The sequence below is a fragment of the Lacerta agilis genome, chromosome 3 (genome assembly GCF_009819535.1).
Source record: "Lacerta agilis isolate rLacAgi1 chromosome 3, rLacAgi1.pri, whole genome shotgun sequence".
Lineage (NCBI taxonomy): Eukaryota > Metazoa > Chordata > Lepidosauria > Squamata > Lacertidae > Lacerta > Lacerta agilis.
The window spans coordinates 76,579,402-76,601,493 of record NC_046314.1 but is presented as its reverse complement, the minus strand read 5'-3'; the positions used below and the strand labels follow the sequence as shown (position 1 = coordinate 76,601,493).

The following is a 22,092-nucleotide window of genomic DNA, read 5'->3' as shown; positions in this document are numbered from 1 at the left end:
CTTCTATATTTAATGCACTATTACTTGTAAATATACCTGTGTGCTGAAAATAATTTAATTTGAGATGGTTGCTGATGACCCAAGTGTGTTGGGTAACCTCACTTTTTGTGTAAACAGAGGAAGGAGAGCAAAGAACTCTGGGAGGCAGGAACAGTCCCCTCAGTTTTTTCTCTCCTACCTGACAGATCTGATCGTTTTCTCCCAGCTCTTACTCATCTTCCTTTCAGCTAAGTTATTCTACTTTCAAATATTCATTATTTTTCTGGTGCTTTCCAGTTCCCTCCTATTCCTCTTTCACTTTCCTGTTGTGTTTGATTTCCGACTTTACTCAGTTTTTACTCAGTTTTTTTCCTTCCTCCGCTACAAATCTTGTTTGTATAGACCCTATCTATAAGACAAATCTTGAAAGTTGCCTGCCTGCTGACGTAGCTGTAGAATTACTTAGAACAAATTAACATGTGGTTGAAGCAGTCATGATTTGTTAATATTTTGCAGCAATTTTCACCAGTCCAGGTTGCCCACATGATGCTCCGCCCATGTTTTTTTTTTTTTAAGGAGTGACCAAACCATTAGTTAGCATATGAAGCACCCCGAAAAGCTTAAAATTGTAGGTACAGTTAAGTGATTTGCAGAAGCTGTGTGCTGGTGTGATGGTGGCTGATGGACTTCATATCTGGGTGGGGGTACCTTGGGAGTTAGAGAGGTGGCATGGTGGCCAAATTATTTTGATTTTCTCCCCATTCTCCATTGCATAGATATTGAGGACAAATACTTAGCACCTAACTAAACTTAAAAGCATTCCTACTGTCACAGTTGCGTCTTCTAATAGTTGTGTGGCCTTCGCCCGTTCTGCCCCCCCCCCATCCTCCTATCTTGCAAAGATACTGTGAGCACTTAAGTATTGTAGTTGTACAAATATATTTGTTTCAAATATTCATTACTACAATTACATTTTTTACCCTTTAGGATGAAGTGGCTCACACACTTACAGAAAGCAGAGTACTGAAAAACACTAGACATCCTTTTTTGACGGTGAGTATAAATTACAATTTTAAGTGTAAAGCTATATAATGAGAGGGAAAAGTTACAGGTGCCTGTCATCAGTATAGTACTGTTTCAATCCCTTCTTTGGGGTCACGTTTGACTTTTGCTTGAGATATTGGAACATGGTTCATCTCTTAAACTTGCTGTTTCAGAGCCAGTGAAAGCAACATTTGTGTTGCAGTTCATCTTTATGTAAGATCTGAAATCAGCCTTCATACCACTGGGAGGAACAAGTAAATGTTGTAGAACAGAACCTTGTCTTCTCTGCCAACTTCCTATTTGACTTTTGTTTTGATTCTTAGGGGTAGAAGGAGGTGATATATTCAGACCCATCTTTCTGTTTTACTGTCCACCAGGTTTGTGAGCCTCTTGTACTTACAGTATAAGAGAAGAGTTTTTTCAAAGATGATGTTTCTCATATTTGTGTCAGATGAATTCCTCTTTTCAGTGCTAGCTGGTGTTTTCACTACCTAATTTTTCACAAGTTTATCTTCAGAATTGGTAAATATAGAAACTGTTAAAATATACATATCATTTAAAAATTACTTCCGTTCTGAAGAATTTCCAGACTTGTATAGGTAGTGACTCTATTCTATCTAGAAAGTCTTTCTAAGTAACAAATAATAACCACCAGTTAATGCCAGCCAGTATTCTAAAAGATCTATGTAAACAGGACATATACAGAATCCTGATAAATGCAGCCAGAAAGTACTCTGGAGCCTGATGATTTGCCATGTTGATGTCAGTTTCTTTGGTAAACCCATCCATTGCCAGGACCCAAGACGTTTTTGGTCTTGAAGTATTTGCATCACCAGCTATGTTTTGAAGATTTGCCAATTACCGGTGTTAATGTCCACATGATGGTGCTGGACTAAACAGATGGAGGACATCAGCTCTTATCAACTTCATAAACTGTGACATGTTTATTTAAAAAGGAAATAGAAGCAGTAATGGGACACTCCTTTACATCCTGATATATGTTTGGGTTGCTTCTGTTTGATCTTCCAATACATTAATATTGCATTAGTCACAAGAACTATAAATTATGAGATAGGATTTAGAATGTACAAATTACATTTCCCCCATCATTCTTTAAATGTTTCAAAGGGTAATCAATTGTGTTACTTTTTTTCCTTTGTGCTTCAGCTTGTTCCCAACTCATTAATACTTTCTTTGTACTTGAGAAATTTTCATATTACAAAAACAACAACAACATTCTTCTGTAGTGGCTTCTAATTTGTGGAACTCTTCCACTCGGTCACTTCTGGTGTTTTAGGATGAGTGTTTAGGAAAACATCTATCTGTTTTCAACAGATCTTTGAGTTTCAGTGGATGTTGTATTGGATGATTGCTGCTTTTGAACGTGTTGTGGTGGTAGTTTTAATTGTAATACTGTTTTAATAGATTTGTGGAGTGAGATGGGACATGTGTTTGTTTTATTTTTAACCTGATTGTAGCCGCTTTTGATAGAAATAAAAGAAAAGCAGGATATAAATGTATCAAAATAAAAGAATAAATATACAGGCTTGGATAGATACTTATATTGAGATGTGAATGTTTGGAATCTTCCACATCATATATAGGTATTTGTCAGCATCTGGTATAACTCTTGAGATTTCAAGGATTTACCTTATTTTTCGCTCCATAAGACACACTTTTTTTCCTCCTAGAAAGTAAGGGGAAATACCTGTGCGTCTTATGGAGCGAATGGTGGTCCCTGGAGCTGAATTGCCCAGGGGCCAAGAGCAGATTGTGCTTTTTATTTTACAAAGAGAAAAGGGAGTGTTGAAAGGACCCCGCTCAGCAGCTGATCAGCAAGAGATTGGGAGAGAGATAAGAGTCCCGCTCCCTTTCAGCCCCGCCCTCCTTTGTTGAATGTGCTGCAGAGGGAGGTTGTTTGTTTCCCCAGGACATGTGACTGGCTGATTAGATTATCTGTCTGGAAACAGTAGAAAGGCTCCCTTTCCTTAAGATTTTTCAGAAATGTGAGTTAAACCCCATAAAAATGGGGCCTTTCCTCTTTGCTTTCCCCCCTTTGCAAAAGGAGCTTTGCTTTTCCCCCTTTGCAAAAAAAAAGCTGCAAAACCTTTAGCTGATCCTCAAAAAAACAAAACAAAACAAAACAAAACAAAAACACCCAGGGCTTTTCCCTTTGCAAAAACAGCTGCAAAACTTTTAGCTGGTCCTCAAAAAAAGCCAGAGCTTTTCCCTTTGCAAAAAAGCTGCAAAACTTTTAGCTGATCCTCAAAAAACAAAACAAAACAAAAAAACAGGGCTTTTAGAGGAGGAAAACCAGAAAAATATTTTTTTCTTGTTTCCTCCTCTAAAAATGAGGTGCGCCCTATGTGTCCTATGGAGCGAAAAATACGGTAATTGGTTTGCATACTGATTAAACTTGCTTTTCAGTTGAATACTCTTTCTTGCCAAAAGAGATTATGCTTTTATGCACCTTATTTCTACAATCCTATGCTTATTGAGGTTGATACCCACCACCATACAAGCAGACATGCCCTTCCCCTCCCCCCTGCGGTCCCCACCACAATTTGCTTCAGAGAGCCCTCCAACACTCTGGAGAACATGGGGAGACTTTGGGGTGGGGGAGGAGAGGAACGGCAGCTCCCATTGTGCTTGTGAAAGTTCATTCAGCTGACATCATTGAACATCTTAGCTAGGAATAAGTCCTTGATCACAAGTGTGGCTTACTTCTTAGCAGAAAAGTATCCAGTTGTGCTGCAGATGAATTAAATAAAAAGATGCAACTAAACGTTATGAAAGCTATTCATAACTGCATTTTTTGTTTTTTGTTTTCTTTAAGTCTTTGAAATACTCATTCCAGACAAAGGACCGTTTGTGTTTTGTGATGGAATATGTCAATGGAGGAGAGGTAAGTCAGACAATGTGGTTTGTGGTGCTCTTCTGATCCACACACACCCTTGAATTACAGATCTTCATTTTTTCCTTTGTTCATGTATTCCTTTGTTAAAACCACGAAAACATTAGTTTTAGCTGCTAGGCATGATGGCTGTTTTATATCCAGTATCAGACGCAGTATACCTCTGAATGTTAGTTGCGGGAGATCATGTTTCTGCTCAATGTCCTGTTTATTGTCTTAGGTCGCCACAAGAACAGAATGCTAGGTGAACCTTTGGTGTGATTCAGCAGGGCTCTTCTTGTGCTCTTGGTTCATTATATTACCTGTTAGAAGTTTAAAGGTGGGATCCAGGCCCCTCCCTGGCCAAGTGCACTTCTGCTTATATCAGAGTCCCTTCCTACTTGTGAATCTTCTCCTTCATCAACAGCCTTCCCTAAGAGCTGTACACATACAGCAATGTTAAGTGTGCCCAGTGGGCATTTATAGGAGGCAGATTGCATTAGTTTGCTAGTTCTGAGGGAGTCTTTCATAAAAAAATAGTTATTATTGCTACATGGCAAAAGAAAAAAAATGTCGTTACAAACTTTTCTTCCTTGCATCTCAGTGGCCAAGTCTCAAAAAATATTGAACTACTGAAGATTGCTTTTGGAAATAATAAAACATCACTTTGCTTCTTTTCATACTTTACTTTTGATTTTCCTCAATTTTGTCAGACAGTTTTGCCACCACTTTAGGCGTAGATGCTTCTCTTAAAGTAAATATTTTGTCTCTGTGTGAGGGAGAGTGATTGTTAGTTGTTTGTACTAGAAATAGTCTACTTGCAGACAGGAATCAACTGTCAGAACATGAAATTTCATCTGAAGGAAACTTGCAAGTTTCAGTCTTCAGTGTCTGGCTCTTACTTCCATACTCATCACAATAGAATATAGTGAAGTTGGTTTTGCTAACCCTAGGTATTGTAAACTAGGGCTAGTGTTGGCGCAGATACAATGCTATACCGGATTTGCATTGTCTAAAAGAAAATATTAACTTCACATGATTAGGCTGATGAAAATAGTTTCTGAGTGTTCCTGGGAACTTTTATAACCATGCTTAAGAAATAAACTGGATTAATTTGCTGTACCTGCAATATACCCGTACATACTCGAGTATAAGCCGACCCGAATATAAGCCAAGGCACCTAATTTTCCTACAAAACCTGGGAAAGCTTATTGACTCGAGTATAAGCCGGTTCACCTTTGCTGCTGTGGAGGAGGAGGAGGAGGAGGAACAAGCAGCCCGAAAGCAGCCCTTTGGGCTGCTCCTTCCTCTTCCTCCTTTGCCGCTGTGGAGCTCACCCCATCGCGGGGATTCGAACCACCATTCTTCTGATCGGCAAGCCCTAGAGCTCTGTGGTTTAACCCACAGCACAATGTTCCCTTGTGTTATACAGAGAAGGCTGGGATCCTGTCCTGTTTAAGCAGGAGCCAGGGAAAGTGAGCGCCTGTGGTGTTTTAATACTTCCTTAACTGATAGGCTTTCTGTCTTCTGGGGTCTAAAGTTTGCATTTATGTGAGCAGTTCAGGAATGGAACAAGCTGCCTGGGGAGAGTAAAGAACCGCCGTTCTTGTACACTTCTTAAGGAATGGTTGACTGGGGTGAGCGGGCGACGGCGGCATGAGTGGAGAGAAAGGGCTTCTTTCTCGCCGCCCCACCTCCTGCCTCACTCGAGTATAAGCCGAGGGCAGCTTTTTCAGCACAAAAAATGTGCTGAAAAACTAGGCTTATACTCAAGTATATAAGTACCATAGCAGAGCTTTCCAAACTTTTCAGGTTGGTGACACACTTTTTGGACATGCATCATTTTGCGACACAGTAATTCAGTTTTACTAGCAAACTGGAGGTTAAACTAACCCTTTCCAGCCCCAGGAGGAGCATGGGGAGCATTTTTGCGACGCACCTACATACTGCAGCCAACACACTTAACATGTCACGACACACAGTTTGGAAAGCTCTGTACTGTAGTACCTTGCAGTTGTGTGTATGCATAGTAAATAGTCCCAATGACTTCATTGCTAAAAAATAAAAATAAAAAATGGAGGGAGGGGCAGGGGAAGAAAAAAATTAGAGAATGATGATGATGCACTTTTTTCCTTTGGTAACTGAAGGTTAAATGGGTAGCAAGCAGAATGCCTTAAACAAGATTGGTATATTGATTAAAATGCTGATTTAACAGCTCGTTTTTTCCCTTTGGAAACCTGGAAAAGATAAGCCAGCTGCTGTCTAAGAGTGCTGAGTGTCCACTGAGAGTACACTATCTATCATCACAATATGGTGATGAGAGGTGTTTTATGTTTCTGTTAATTTCCCCCACTAAATCAGTAATTATTGCAATCCTGTCCCTGCTGTTTACCCTGCAGCTGTTTTTCCATTTGTCGAGAGAGCGGGTGTTCTCTGAGGATCGCACACGCTTCTATGGTGCAGAAATTGTTTCTGCTTTGGACTATCTGCATTCTGGAAAGATTGTGTACCGTGATCTCAAGGTAAAAAAAGAGAAGTAATCAAAATGTTGTTTTTGAAAAGACTATTGGGACAAACACAAAGTAATTATAAAGTTACACTGTTTTGAGAAAAGTAACTAGCCGAGGAAAAAAAGTGCACTGTAGATTGAAGTTCAGCAAAATACCCAACACCCAATTTCAGCCTATAATATCTGTATTCTGTTATTTATTTATTTAAGTAAATGATATGGAAGATTGGTCCTTGTTATATGAATGAAGATGAATATGTAAATTGTGTACTTGGCTGAAATGAGTTGATTCATCATGTGAGTTCATATAAGTAAGAAAGGCCCCCATACAGCCACAAAATCTTGTGGTGCAGCAGAACCCTTGGTGCCTTATGTTCGTGAGTTAGCTTCTCTGAGAAAACAATATACAGTCTTTTTATTCCACATGTCCAGTGTATTATTCAAGGCATCCTCCACCCTTCGGTTATAGATAGGTAGTTTGCCTGTTTACCAATTATGGATATAATGTTCCTCAACCCTTGATCCCAGAAAACAGAATCGAAATGACAGCCCTGAACATAGGCCAGTAAGTGCCCATATTAGTGGTCCCACCAACAGCTATTCGATCCTAGGCTGGTGTGTCAAACTACACTGGTGCACCACTTTGAGAGTGTTCTCCTGTACGTTGGCAGAAACTGAGGAGAAGGGCTCGATAGAGCAGATTCTCACTGAAGTATTTTCATGCAAACACTGACCTGAGCAGAGAAGAAGCAACATAAGGGCAATTCTATGCAGGACTCAGGCTGAGTAGTGCATGAGGGCTAAGCTTAGATGTTGCCTCTTATATAGGAACTGTTTCAGAAACTGGTTCTGTCTTCACTGAGAGGAGGCTCTTCATTTAAAGGTCTTCAACAAACTTTCACTTCAATGGGGTACTGATGAGTAGAATCACTGAGCCACTGAGCCAAAGGAGCGTAACACAAGAGTGACACCCACATCATACATTTAAAGCACTTAACTTTCTCCAAAGGATCCTGCAAACTGTGTTCTACCCCTCACAGAACTACAATTCCAAGCACTCTTTAACAAACTACAGTTCCCAGGATTCTTTGGGGGAAGCCATGTGCTTCAAATATATGGTGCGGATGTGACCAGCATCTGTAGACCGGGGGGGTACTAACTTCATGTGTGACCTGTGCAGAACGCTTCTGCGCGTGCGCATGCGGCGAAACCAGGAAGTAAACACTTCCGGGTTTGCTGTATTCGTAACCCGCGCCGTTCGCAACCTGCAGCGAATGCAACACGAGGTACGGCTGTATTCATTTCCAAATATTGTAGTGTAGTAGATCTGGTTTGGCAGAGCATCACAAGAATCCTTATTCACAGATTGGCAAGAGCAATGACATCTGTAATCTCGTTAATTGGCAGATCTCATTTCTCCCCTACTGTTCATAATACAGCAAAGAGTTTTGCAGCACAATGAATATAGTTCTCTTTCATATAATCAGACTTCATTGTTTCCTTTAAATTTATAACACAATCTTAGTTATAAGGGCTCTGCATCTTCCAAGTACTTACCCTAAGAGATATGAGTGTACCAGGAAGAGGTTAATCACAATTGGTGTTTGGAGAATGTCAAATACCATCGTCCCTCATCCCATTTTGTAGGCTGTTTTGTAAAAATGTGGATCTGGTAGTCTGTGCTCTAGTTTCCATTTTATTTTTATGCCTTTTTAAAAACAGCCTGCGAAAGGTTTTGGTAGGTTTCACATGACATTGAGTGAATAAGGAATAAGTTATGGTAATTTTCTCACTGGCACATGGAGGGCAGTCCTGTTCCTTGGGATAGTCCCTCTTTCTTGCTGTGGCAAACAGGATCCAGAATCTTTATTTCCTTCTCAGCCAGGGGAATGGGGCATCCAATTCACCAGATTGGTCCTGCCTGTTGCATTGATTGGTTGTGTCCTTAAGGACCTAGTAATATTAGGGGTTTCTTCTTTCTTTCTTTCTTTCTTTCTTTCTTTCTTTCTTTCTTTCTTTCTTTCTTTCCTGTACCCCTTCCTCCTCTCTCCAACCTCTCTCTTTGTTTGGTTCCTAAACTCCAGTTCTCTACTTCCCTGCTGCTTTCCTCTCCTCTGTTTCCTTTCTACTCACCTAGAAGCCCCAGCCAGCAGGAAGCTACTAGCTGTAGGCAATGCGGGTGGCACCACCCACCCACCCCTTACTCATAAGTGTGGTGTGGAATGGCTGCAGGAGGGTGGTGAGGAACAAAGCTTTTGGAAAGAGGAAAGGTGGCTGCTTCTTCACTTGGTGCTTCAGTGCCCCCTTGCAGAAATTATTAAACAGCAGCTGCCAGGAAGGCATGTGGGGGCATGGAACAGTGATGGGTCCTTCTTAGTGCTTTTCTTAAAGCAGTGAAAGGGCAGCTGACCTACATGCAGCACCCATTGCCCAGAATGCCTGCAGTGGTGTCCAGATTGGTATCAATTTGCGAGCTTCACAGCCATGAGTGGAGCATTGCGTTCAGAGCACAGCCATGTGTACAAGCTCTCTTTGTGATGTTTAGTGGGGCTTCATTGGGTAACCAGGTGACCACGTTCACCATTTCTTATTGGGTGAAAGAGGCTGCTGTCCACTCATATTGGACTGTGGGGAAATCACCTGGAGAAGGGGGTAGCAGCTCATTCTCTCTGGTGGCCTCTATGTCAGCTGTCTATAAGGGCATAGAATTGTAGAGTTGGTAGGGACTCAAAGGGTCCAATCCCCCGCATTGTAGGAACTCAGCTAAAGCATCCATAACAGATTGCCATCCAACCTCTGTTTAAAAATCTCCAAGGAAGGAGAGTCCACAACCTCCCAAGGGAGTCCGTTCCATTGTCAAACAGCTCTTACTGTCAGAAAGTTTTTCCTGATGTTTAGTTGGAATGTCCTTTCTTGTAACTTGAAGCCATTGGTTCAAGTTCTACCTTCCAGGGCAGGAGAAAACAAGCTTGCTCCATTTTTCATGTGACAGCCCTTTAGATATTTGAAGATTGCTATCATATCTCCTCTCAGTCTCCTCTTTTCCACACTAAACATACTCAACTCCTTCAAGCGCTCCTCATAAGGCTGGACTTCTAGACCCTGGATCATCCTAGTTGCCTTCCTCTGCACATGTTCCAGCTTGTCAACATCCTTAAATTGTGGCACCCAGAATTGGGCACCTTATTCCAGGTGTGGTCCGAACAAGGCAGAATAGAGTGATACTATTACTTCCCTTGATCTGGACATTATACAGTGGTGCCTCTGGTTACGTACTTAATTTGTTCCGGAGGTCCGTTCTTAACCTGAAACTGTTCTTAACCTGAAGCACCACTTTAGCTAATGGCTGCACCGCCAGAGCACGATTTCTGTTCTTATCCTGAAGCAAAGTTCTTAACTTGAAGCGTTATTTCTGGGTTAGCGGAATATGTAACCTGAAGCGTATGTAACCAGAGGTACCACTGTACTTCTGTTGATGCAACCTAGAATAGCATTTGCCTTTTTTTGCTGCTGCATCACACTGTTGACTCATGTTGGGGTCTTGGTGGACCACCAAGACCCCTAGATCCTTTTCACATGTACTGCTAATAAGCTAGCTGTCCCCCCATTCTATATTTGTGCATCTGGTTCTTGCTGCCTAAGTGCAGGACCTTACTTTTGTTTCTATTGAAATTCATTTTGTTAGCTTGTGCCCAGTTCTCTTATCTCAGAGATATGTAGGGTGGCTATATGGGTGTCTTTGCACACTTTTGCTGAGCATTACAGAATTGATGCCTTTTCCTCTGCAGAGATGGCATTTGGGCATGGAGTGCTCCAGAAGGTTGTTAAGGCATGGCAGCCTTCTTCAGGAGTTGCTGTGTTACATCCTGAGGAATAGGACTCCATATGCATTAGTTTTTCTAATGTTCTGCATGCTGGTTATATGTTTAGTGATTCCACAGTTTGGGGCTCCCCAACAGGGTGACTCCCATTGTTTACAGTTGATGTTTATGCTATAGTGGGGTGTTTCATAGCAGGCAGAGGCACTCTGCCAGTTGGCCTGGTGGTTGAGGATTCTGGATCTGGAAGGAGGAACCATTCCAATGAATAGGACTGCCCTCCATTTTCCACTGGGAGCAAAAGGTCACACAGTAAACAACCTCTGCTTTCTAGAACAGAGGTAGGAAGCTTCCACCCTGTAGGCCTAATTAGGCCCATCAGGCTTCCCCATTTGGCCCACAATGTCATCTCTGACATGCCCAACCATACCCACTTTCCCAACATCATCTGTACATTGCCTAGAGACAGTATATAATTTTGTTTTAATAATAATGTAATATATGATGTCAAACTGCGGGAGGCAGTGAAAGATAGGCATGCCTGGTGTGCTCTGGTCCATGGGGTCATGAAGAGTCGGACACGAACTGAATGACTGAACAACAAATTTGATGTCAAAAAACATGGCTCAGCCAAAAGGGGGTTTGCAGGAACAGCTCATTGGTGGTGCCTGCAAATCCCTGGGCAATGTCCTGGGCAACATAGTGCTTAAAAAGGGGCTTCTGAAGAGTCCTCGGTGCTGGGAGATCACTTGATGTCATTGTGACATTGGGGGATCAACAGGTGGATGACTGCATCCACCTGAAAAGCTTGGCCTGCCAGGGCTGAGGCAAATAAGAGTCTGATCTGCTGACCAGACTCAGTTCCCCATTCCTGTTCTAGAATCTAGCAGGTTTATAGATTTCTTTTTATGCTACTAGCATGATGTGATCACATATCCTTCCATAATTATATATGATTTCTGCACAGTTCAGAATACTACTATTTGGCTAAGTGACACAATATATTTTGTCCATATTTTCTATCACTGTAATGGGCAAATTGGATCAGATTGCCAGATCAGCATTGATAAACATCATACAGTGCATTTCTACTCAGAAGTAGGTCATTTTGAGTTCAATAAGAGCTACTTGTATGTAGTTGTATAGAGGAGCAAATAGGAGTATTTTTTTATCTGTACATATCAAAGTAAACAGTTGATACATTTAAGAGTTATATGTATCACGTGTGGTCTTCGCATATTCACACTGCTATCCAGGCTTACGGTGATGTCTCTGAATGCTCGTGGAGTACTCCTGAGGAATAACAAAACAGGCAAGCAAGCAGCAATTGTCTTACAATTTGGCCCACCAAAATGAGCAGCTGGCATTAAATTTAACTGTGTTGTCTCACTTTTGCCTTGCAGCAAATGAAGTGGTTCACAAGGTCCTGCTGATCACCCTTGATGGAATGAAAAGTTCATAGGCCACTACTTTCAGTCTCTTTCTCTCTCCCCCCCCCCTTCTAGAGCTCATTTCATATTTGTTTCTCTAATTACAACTGCAAATAGTATTCAAACTGAGTTTAGATCTGGTTATCTGAACTAGGAATAGGAATTCTTATATTTCCCAAATAAAAATAGTATCGTCGGAACGCTGTAAATGACACTTACAGGACCAAACTATGGAACCAAACTAGATGAGACACAAAGGATCTGTGGTCAAATTTCCTGCTGTTTCTATTTTCCCCTCCCTTAAAAGTAGCTGTGGGAAGCATCTAATTTGCCACTGGAAACTATTATTTGGCTCTTTGGCAAATAGTATTGTGTATGTGTGGGAATATGATTAAGAAAATGTTACAGGGGAAAGGGTTAAACATTCTTGACCAAGCACTGTGGGCTCTGATTCAAACCGGGGACCCAGCAAATGCTTATAAGAGAAGTTTGAAACGTTTGGAGAATTGATAACCAATTTCCAGTGCCTCATCTGGTTTGGCTCTTAATAATAATAAAAATTGTAATAATGACTACAAAGTTGCTGGGTGGTTTTTGTTGTTGCTGTTAAACAGTGATTTCCCTTTAAATGTTGAAAAACCAATTTTGTGTTATTTTTAACATACAGTTAGAGAATCTAATGTTGGATAAAGATGGACACATAAAAATTACAGATTTTGGACTTTGCAAAGAAGGGATCACAGATGCAGCTACTATGAAAACGTTCTGTGGCACCCCAGAGTACTTGGCTCCAGAGGTATGTCAGCATTTTACTTTGTACATTTTAAATATGTAATATTTCACTTAATTACAACGTACTTGTCAATAGTAATTGGTATATTTGAAAACTGGAAAATATTGTTACAAGGGCTAATACTTTTTATAGCCTTTTATCATGATGATGTTTAAATGTTGTTTAAACATTAGCACAAGTATTTATTTTCAAGCTAATAATTTTTACAGCAGAACTATTAAAATATTTTCCCATATATAGATCAACTCCTATGTACATTTAATTGTAAGTGAAGCTTTTTCTTAAAAATAAGAAGCATGCTTCTTTAGTATTTTCACGCAGCTATCTAAATACAGGGCATAAAAAGAGAAAGGCACAGATTACATGGTTGAAAATAATGGGATGGGAATTTTAGTTCTAAGGAATGACTGGAGGAAGTTCAAGGAACACTGCTAAAGCATCTGTACCTGAAGGCAGCTCTGGCTTAATCTGAGCAATTTAATCTCCTGGAAAATATTTTTCTTTGAGAATACCTCCAGTTAAGTTTTGCCAAGTTTTCATTAATATTTATCTAAGTTAATATATTCACCAACTTTAAGAGTGGGTTTTATTTCTCAGGGTCAAGAAGGTTCAGAATGCCCCCTTTTCCAGTTAAGAGTGCAGAGACTTTTGTGGAGCAAAGCAACTGCAACCTGCTCTCCAGCAGCCACACATTCCCACTAAACCCTGGTTTGACTTAGCATGAGAAAGACCAGCTCAGTTTGCATCTATCAAAGGATGATGCAACCATTGTAATAGCTTCCTGTGGTGATGGAGATACAGTAGAATCAAATACCAACTGGCATAGCTGTTTTGCCTTAGTGTGGTACTAATAGGACACATTGTTGTTTCCATTTATATCAATGAACTGAGCCAAGTGCCAGAAAACATCCTAGTCCTATTCAGTGTGATAAGGAAGCTTCTATGTGATATTTGAGTCCAGTCTTTCTTTCAGTTGAAGCAGTAGATAACTGGGTCCTTTTGTTGTAATAATGATTGAAATCAAGATCCTAAGTGGTCTGATACTTGGTTGCATTAAGATCTATGTTTAGATAAAGCAGCTGGTTTATTTTGTACATTATCTATGTACTTTACTTCACTTGTATCATGCTGTATAGGGTCTGTACCTGACACAGAACCTTAGCATTCCCATTTGTTGGTTTCTAACGCAGAGCTTTCCAAACTCTGTCATGACACATTAGTGTGTCAGCTGTGATGTGTAGGTGTGTCACTGGAAAGTTTAACCTCCGGTTTGCTAGTAAAACTGAATTACGGTGTCACGAGATGATGCATGTCTAAAAAGTGTGTCACCAATATGAAAAGTTTGGAAAGCTCTGCTATCACCTTTATGGAAATATAAGCTGCAAGTCTGTGAAAGTTGGTGCTCTTGGTAGCTACTTGACAAGTAACAGTAATATGCAAACTCAACAAACAAGAACCTCTTGTAGAAATGTTGCACAACTTCTGCACTGTAACTGTGCTTCCTTTATATGCCCATCCTGCAGGGTGTGATGTGCACCCTGTCTGGAATTGTCTGATGCTTCACTGTTACTGAAGCTAAACAGGTGTAGAATTTGTAAGTCCCTCAGATGACAGACCACTGGAAGCCTCATAAAAACAGAGTAAGTACTAGGTGGACAGCAAACAAGAGTTCTTGCACAGTTGTCAGTATTAGAATCCAATTAAACCTGTCAATTTAGATTTGTACTTGTACAAGTTGTTCATTTCTTTACAGTTCTTTAACACTCATCCTTCAAAGAATGGCTCAGAATACAGTATATTTTAATTTTCCTGTTTAATTGGAGAGATGTTTCAATGCTTATGTTCTTTGAGAAAAATAGGAAACTATTATTCTGTTCATTTACTTATTTAATTTTAGAAAAGAATATCTTAAACAGTTTACATCTATCATAAGACATTACCGACAAAATTTAAAAAAATTGCAAATACATTATGAAATTCCATTTGTAAAAGGCAACAAATTCAGAAGCTAAACTAATTATTTGAGCTTCCAGCTTTTCTGTTGAGTTAGCAATACCTGTTCAATCCTCCAATTGTAAAACAGTTTAAAAAATCCAATGTAGCTCACATGCAAGACCCAACAAAATTAAGTGCTAAGTACATTTTTGGCAGTTCACTTTTATTATGCCCAGTCCTCAAATGCATGAGCGGATAATCATCTGAATGTTACTTATTTTTCACATGCTTATGTGATCACACAAAAAGTGCATGCTAAAAAGAAGCAGATGGTGACAGATGGGGAAGGTTGAATAAGGTGGCTTTGGAAACCTAGAAAAATGCACTTCTGTAATAGTGTAAAAATAAAAAATTATTTGATTGCCAAGTTACAGATAACAAAACAAGAACTCAGGATGAAACCTTGATCGTATACGATAAAATTATTTTACAATAATCCTTATAAAATGTCTTATTATGATGATTGTATCGTAGCATATTTTTGTATATTTTATAATGAATAAAAAATGATGCACATGTTCTTGGAAGTAAGTCCCATTGAACTGTACTGTACTGTAAAACTTACCTCATCTACTTAGCAGTTGGGGGACTCGATTGGGTCTAGTGTAGCTTCAGCACTTGCATATGGATGAATCCCAGTGCTCCTCGCATCCAAAGTTATTTTACTGGTGCATGTTTATTACAAAGGAAGTATTTAAGTTCTTCCCACATCCCCATTCAGCCTCCCAACTCTGCATGATGCAATTTTTTCATGCCCTATAGCATGATTAGTTTGCATTGTTCAAAGACAGACATCTGGAAGAGGATGTGAGGGGAGCCCCCTTGAGCTGGTGGCAACCACACCTGTCTTCTCACAGTGGAAGCAGGGGGTGATGAAAGTAAGGGAGATTGCATTACTTTAGAAGTACTGCACCCGGTTTAAAAATGACAGAGTCATGAAATATGACATGAAATAAAACAATAAGTTTAATAGTGGTCAGGCTACCTACACTAGAAAATTGTCATGGAACTGTCCCCGATCCAGTGCAGAGTGGTGCAAAAGTTTTCTGAGTATAGAGAGCCCCCACAAACAACTCCTCAGCAATTCATCTTCATCCAGCGGGAGCAGCAGTGAGACCTTGAGTGGGGAGGAGGGGGAAGTCCAGGGAAGTGCGGACCAGGGCTCTGGGACGGTCCGAGAGACCCGGCACACCCAGGGAGCAGAGGGTGTCGCACCCCTTCCGTCTCCCCACTTGTGCAGAGGAGCCAGGCACAGGGATGGAAGGAGGGGGTTCCGCATCCCGCGACTCTTATGCTGGGGCAAGAACCAGAAGGGGGCATTCCCGGTTTCTGAGGAAGGATGAGACGGATGTGATTTTGATGCTTTGCACTGTATATAGCTTGCAAAATTTGAAAGAAGCAGCGGACTTTGACTGGTTACTCATGAGCAACTACTGAGAACCTTACAGCAATCCGGAAATCATTGCCAGTTGCTTGTGAGTGAGATCCTGTGCCACTAAAAAAATTGACACACACCCTTTAAAGTAATGACTAGTGTAAATTTCAGTACTTTTCTGTTCCTGTTTTAGGTTTTGGAAGACAATGACTATGGCCGTGCAGTGGATTGGTGGGGCCTTGGAGTTGTTATGTATGAAATGATGTGTGGCAGGTTGCCATTCTACAACCAAGATCATGAAAAACTTTTTGAACTAATACTAATGGAAGATATAAAATTTCCCCGAACATTGTCATCCGATGCAAAATCTCTACTTTCAGGTCTCCTGATAAAAGATCCAAATAAACGGTAAGTCTGAAAGAATGCCAGTTATGCACAAGTAGGCATTTTCATCCTAAAATACATAAAGGGTGTGTAGCACACATAGCATGCATAGACAACTAGTTCTGGGGTCTGCCAGAATCCTTGTGCAAATTCTTTTCTGCCCAGCATTCTGTACATGTTGCTTAAAGGGTTGAATGTTGCTTTCTGGTCTTTGACTGCAATAAAGATTGATTGATTGAGGGGAGGGTTGAATGTTTTCCAGTCAAATATTGCCCCTAGAGTAGCAGGCCCTTCTAGGGATTTTTGTGCATTTTGTTCATTCTTCAGGCACTGGAGTCATCCTTGATTTTCTTAAGACAGACCAAGACCAAGGCCTGGCTCCAGACACCCTCAGGAGATAGGCAGTGGCCCTAGGCAGTGTCTTCCCCCTGGTAGACCACTGCTGTGTGAGAATACACTCTAAGGTCAAAGAGGTTGCTCAAAGGGGTCACTCACCAGTTGGGGATTGTCATGAACTTGAAGTTGAGGAAAGGTTATCTCCCATTCCAGTAGACCACAAGAAGTTTCCTTTTTAAAGGTACCTTTTGACACTGCCTCCTGGAGGAGTTAACCTTTGCTTGTATGCTCTGTTCTCCACTGACCAGCCTGATGATAACTCGAGATTAAGTGGGTAGTGCAGAAGCAACCTCAATGGCTAGCTAAAATATGTCTCAGGGCTCATAATCTTCCAAAATCACATTCCTGATTAATGCTCCATAGAGGTGGAGGCTTGGAAAGAACATGCTGTATCAGAATTAATAATACACATTTAGATTTTCATCCTGTCTTTCAAATGCATCTTCCCAGTGGGTTCAATAAATTACTAAAAATGCCATAACACAAGTATTACTTAGAAGTAAACTAAAAGCAGCAGCTCTGCATATATGAATTAAAAGAGGTGGAGCTCTTAAGTGGTGTGATGAACAAGCTAGTTGCCCTCTATCACCAATTCAAAATCAAGCCAAAGGTGGACTTGTTTAGTTTGTTTATAAGATGATCCCTACCCATGGCCTAACATTTACAATGGTAATGTAAGGTAGCCTGATTAGAGAGAAGGTGGAAGGAGTGTGAAAAAGATGTTGATTAATAGCAACGTTATCTTTTAAAGCAAGCAGGGAAATGAGAACCTAAACAGTAATAGAAGCAAAATTATTTTGAGAGGTGAAAGCAGGCACTGAAATTCAACACGGAAGTGTCACATTTGGGATGAATTCCAAGGCATGGCAGGCAATAACATAAAATAAAATAGAAATGTACATCAGATGTAGAAGTGCTGTAGGGGATGGGAAAGGTCCTTATCTGCTGTGTTTCAAAATCTGTGCTCAGGTTACTAGAAGTCTTTGTAGTTCAAGAGTCTTGGGGCCTATTTATATTACACTCCATATCCAAAACTGCTTTTTTAATTTTAGAACAACTTAGGTGATGTTATTACTCAAAACAGAACAGGAAATGCAAGTACTTCATGCATCTTGTGTATCATTTGTCTTGTGTGAAATATATATTTGCAATAGAAATGAATTATTTTTTTAAAAATCTCTCCACATGCGCACTCCCTGCATTCCCAAACCTGCTCAACTGAATTGCGGGTTGTAGCTAGTGTGGGTGGGAATACATAAACTCCAAGCTTTGCTCTTGAGGGTATTAATACTAGATGTGTGCATTCTTAACTTTGAAAAAATGAATCCATTAACCTCCAATATGAATACACATAAAACAGGTAAGTAACATCTTCGTCAAATGTTGTGCTGTTCCTAGAATGGTTTTAAATTTTGGTGAAACTAAACTTCGTAGGTAAAAAGAGCATCCTGCTTTGCTTTGTTTTTTGCTAATAAGAGTTATGTAATTTATACTTTCCCAAATAGTCTTGGTGGAGGACCAGATGATGCTAAAGAAATTATGCGACACAGTTTCTTTGCTGGAGTGAACTGGCAAGATGTATATGATAAAAAGGTAGGTTTGTATAGGATGGCACTGAATGCTTAAGATATTGCACATCTAGATTTCAGTTACATTTTTTAAAAAGGTAAACAGCAATTTTTATAGTTCCATAAACTAGTGAAACCATAGGCCAAAATTCAGCGCTTTTAAGTCCCGTTGGTTTCAGTGGGATCTTTAAGTATGTGCATTTCTCTCCTACTGAACTTAATATGACTTGGAAATGTCAGAAACCTAGAAGCACCCTATGACAGCTAGAAGTGGACGTGGAATTCTGTTTTTAAGTCACTTCTGTGTATGCCAGTCTACAGCCCAAGCTACTAGCCATCCAGGATAGGGACCAGGGGGTGAATTTAGTTTTTTCTACAAAGCTACACATTGGGAATATCTAAGAGGAGCTACACATCTGCAATATTTTGGGTTGGGTATTCTCAGTCAGAAATTGTATGGATATTAATCCATTCCTAATTATGAAATGTCAGTGTCTTACCCAATTAGGTTAAGATCATTCTTGCTAAATATAAATTGTCCCATCCTCCCCCAAAATTGTTCTGTCATAAAAATATATTTTTTAACGTAACAATTCTTTTTGCTCAAATTATCAGTTCTGCTCAAATTATCGCAAGAGAACTATTAAGCAGCATCTCTTTGTACAAATGTAATACATTTTTTTTTACTTGTTTCTCTTTTGGAAATTATAACTGTTGTATGTTTTAAATATATGTGTGATAGTCAAAAAGGAAATCAGGCTAGGATATTTGTATTACAGAAATACACTTTTTATGCTGTTGTGCTGCATCTTGTCTCATTACGTTTGAAGGGCATGCTAGTGTAATTCATCATGACTTGACAAATTATTTTTATTCAAAAATGTATTTCTATGAAATTGATTCTAGTTTCTTAAAGGGTTTTAAATATTCTTTAGCCTCTCAGGCAAACATCCCTTCTCTAGAACCTTCCATTCCTGTTTGAGCCTTGGAGGAATTTTTCCTGTCTTATTCTGCCTTGGCCAGTCCCACTGTTAAGGTGAAAAATGGTGTTTTAGGTCAATCTTTGTATCAGACTGATTTGTTCATGTAACATTTTCCCCATCCACAAGTGCTGAACGTTTCCAAAAATTGAAAGTAGTAAAGTTTATAAAAATAAATGCAATTAAACACATACTAAATACTGTTTTGACTGAGGCCCAAATGAAAGAATAATAAAATAAGTCAAATTTGTACTTTATTTAGTAGATTCCTTTTAATAATATTAGTAATAATAATAATAATAATAATAATAATAATAATAATAATAATAATAATAATATCATTTAATGCAAGCAAGGGGAAACACTGGCCAAGCCGATCCTGGCCCACCAAAGGGTCCAAGTCTGCTTGCAAGGCCATTTCCCTGAAAATCTGCCAGCCTGTCCATCAAGTTGTTAGGAGGACAGTGTTCAGTCCTGCTGCAGTCAGTGCATTAGCGGTAGGGAATGTACTGGCAAAGCAGACTCCTGCAGCTGGCAAGTTTGAACCCTTTGCTCATCAGCAGGAAGTGGAAGGTTCAGTCCTGCTGGGGAGTCAGTCCTGTGGGTTCAACTCCATGGGGAATGCCCCGGTGAAGTATGCCCTTGCAGCCAGCAGGATTGAACCTTCCGCTTGTCCATTAGTGAGTGAGGGGTTCATTCTAGCTCAGTTTGGCTGCACTTGCCTGTTGCTCTGCTAGTAACAGGCACATGTAGCCAAAATAGGTGTGGGGATGTTTGAAAGCCCTTTTGCAAAGAGCCCTCACTGCTGGGCTCTTTGCAAAAGGTCTCTCAAGGAGCACCATGCTGCACTTTGAAGCCCCGACAGTTGGGGTTAGCTCAGCATCACTGACCACACCTCCCTGTCAGATTTGGTCCTCCACTGGCCAGGACAGGCTTCCCAACTCTGATTGAATGTAACCACATAGTATGGTGCATTGGTGTAAATTTCTGGCAGAGTAACTTATTCTGCACTAAGAGACTCATGGAACATGTAGCAAGAGCCAGCAGGTGAGGAATTATTCAGAAAACCTCAATGGGTTGGATCCTGAGAACCATGAGTGGAAGGGATGTCCCCACTTATTTTGCACCACAGCTCCCTGCATCCCCAAAAGGTTGTTATATGAAGGTTTAGGGACTTTTCATAATGGTGTGGGGTAGAACAAACGGTGCTGCTTGGGGAGAGGAGATGGACTAAAACTGGGCAGAGGCAGCTTGGGCAAATGAGGTCAGAGAATGGCAAACCTTTGATTCTGGACTGACACTGGTTGTGATGAAACCTTAGTAAGCTCCATTAAAAGAATAAAATGTTTGATTTGGTATCATGAATTCTTTAAAATTCACATTTTATTTGTTGTTTGGTTCTGGTTTACACATTATTATCATAGATGTTAAGCTGTTTGCTGAAATTATGTTAGCCTTTTCCTGGGACATGGCAAATGTATTTAACTTAGGGAACTTTAATTCCAAGGGTCACATTTCCTCAGAGACAGCTTTATTGGGGTACATGCCAGTGGTGTGTGTGGTGGTGGGGCATTGTCAAAAGTTGGTGGTGATGGCTGTCTGTAATATCCATAATCCTCATCCCAGCTCATAAACCTTGTTTCTAATTTCAGTTTTAGAGCTTGTAGCTGCTCACATTTAATTAAAAAGTGAGAGTTGTGTTTCCTCCACCTTAGGTATTTGCACATGAGATATCTGAGCTCCTTAAACTATTAAGGTTGTGTTCAGCTAAATTCTACTGAAATTAATGGACCAAATGTCCTTTTAGTTTCAGTAGGTCTACTTGGAATATGACTAATGTTGAATACAGCCTGTATGCATGACACTGAACTTGATGGTCTACCTTTCTGTGTTCTAAGTACAGTGGTACCTCGGTTTACGAACTTAATCCTTTCCAGAAATCCGTTCTTAAATCAAAACCGTTCTTAAACAGAGGCGCGCTTTCCCTAATAAGGCCTCCTGCCACCGGTGCCCTTCCACTGTTAGGATTCCATTCTTAGACCAAGATAAAGTTATCAAACTGGGACACTACTTCCGGTTTTGCTGAGTTTGTAAACCGAATCATTCTTAAACCGGACTGTTCTTAAACCGAGGTACCACTGTACATCATATTTTGGGGTCAGGTATATAAATTATTCTTTTAGTATTTATTATTAAATATAGTATAGATTCAAATAGTAAAGGTATATTTAGATTTAAGTTACAGCCGACTATATCCAAAAGGCTTTAGTGGTAATTGCATTATTAGTCCAGTCTGTATGCTACACATTCAAGCTAAGAAAAATTATTAGTCTGGATTGCGTACATCCCCTGCTGTGGTTTCCGTAATGGTGTTGTGGGCACTACTATTTTAAACTGATAGGTTTTTTTGTTTGTTTTGTTTTTTCCTTGCTTTTGGTTGTTCCCTACATGATTCCATGTAGTTCAGCTCTTTTCTTTTCCTATACCAGAATCTGGGATGAAAGTGGGTGTCGCCTGCTCAATGTGTTAATACAGAGAAAGCTGTGTTTGTTCTCTTCACTGATAGATAAAGAGGACAGGATGGTGTGTCTATCACAAAGCTTCCATGCTTCCATAGTGTGTGTCTGTGATTGGGGTGTGGTTGCAGATGAACCAACTGAAGCAGAATCCATGGGGGGGGGAACCCAACCCAAATAATTATTGATAGAAAGCTGTTTGATCTATGAGGCTTGAGGACACAAGTAATTAATGGTGTTTCAGCTTCTTCTGCTCACTTAGGTTGCAGTCTTGTGATGCTGTTGCTGCACATAGATTTTCTGGCCATCGCTGTGACATGGCCAGTAATGCTTTCCTTTAACTACAGTTGGTGAGTAGGCTAATGACCATTTCCATACTTAGACATGGCAACCATTGTTCATACTTTTCCAG

The 22,092-nt window shown here is 40.2% G+C and overlaps 1 protein-coding gene across 3 annotated transcripts in view; it reads left to right on the top strand.

Moving 5' to 3' along the window:
* The window catches only part of AKT3 (AKT serine/threonine kinase 3), a 98,284-nt gene that overhangs the window by 62,871 nt on the left and 13,321 nt on the right, over positions 1-22,092 (top strand). For 2 of the 3 annotated variants that reach the window (XM_033144374.1, XM_033144373.1), the window contains exons 7-12: positions 967-1,032; positions 3,860-3,928; positions 6,316-6,438; positions 12,341-12,469; positions 16,030-16,244; positions 18,122-18,209. In XM_033144374.1, the coding sequence (XP_033000265.1) occupies positions 967-1,032; positions 3,860-3,928; positions 6,316-6,438; positions 12,341-12,469; positions 16,030-16,244; positions 18,122-18,209 (690 nt within the window). Of the gene's footprint in view, positions 1-966; positions 1,033-3,859; positions 3,929-6,315; positions 6,439-12,340; positions 12,470-16,029; positions 16,245-18,121; positions 18,210-20,977; positions 20,997-22,092 lie in introns of those variants that run through there. The other variant, XM_033144375.1, reaches the window with a different exon arrangement.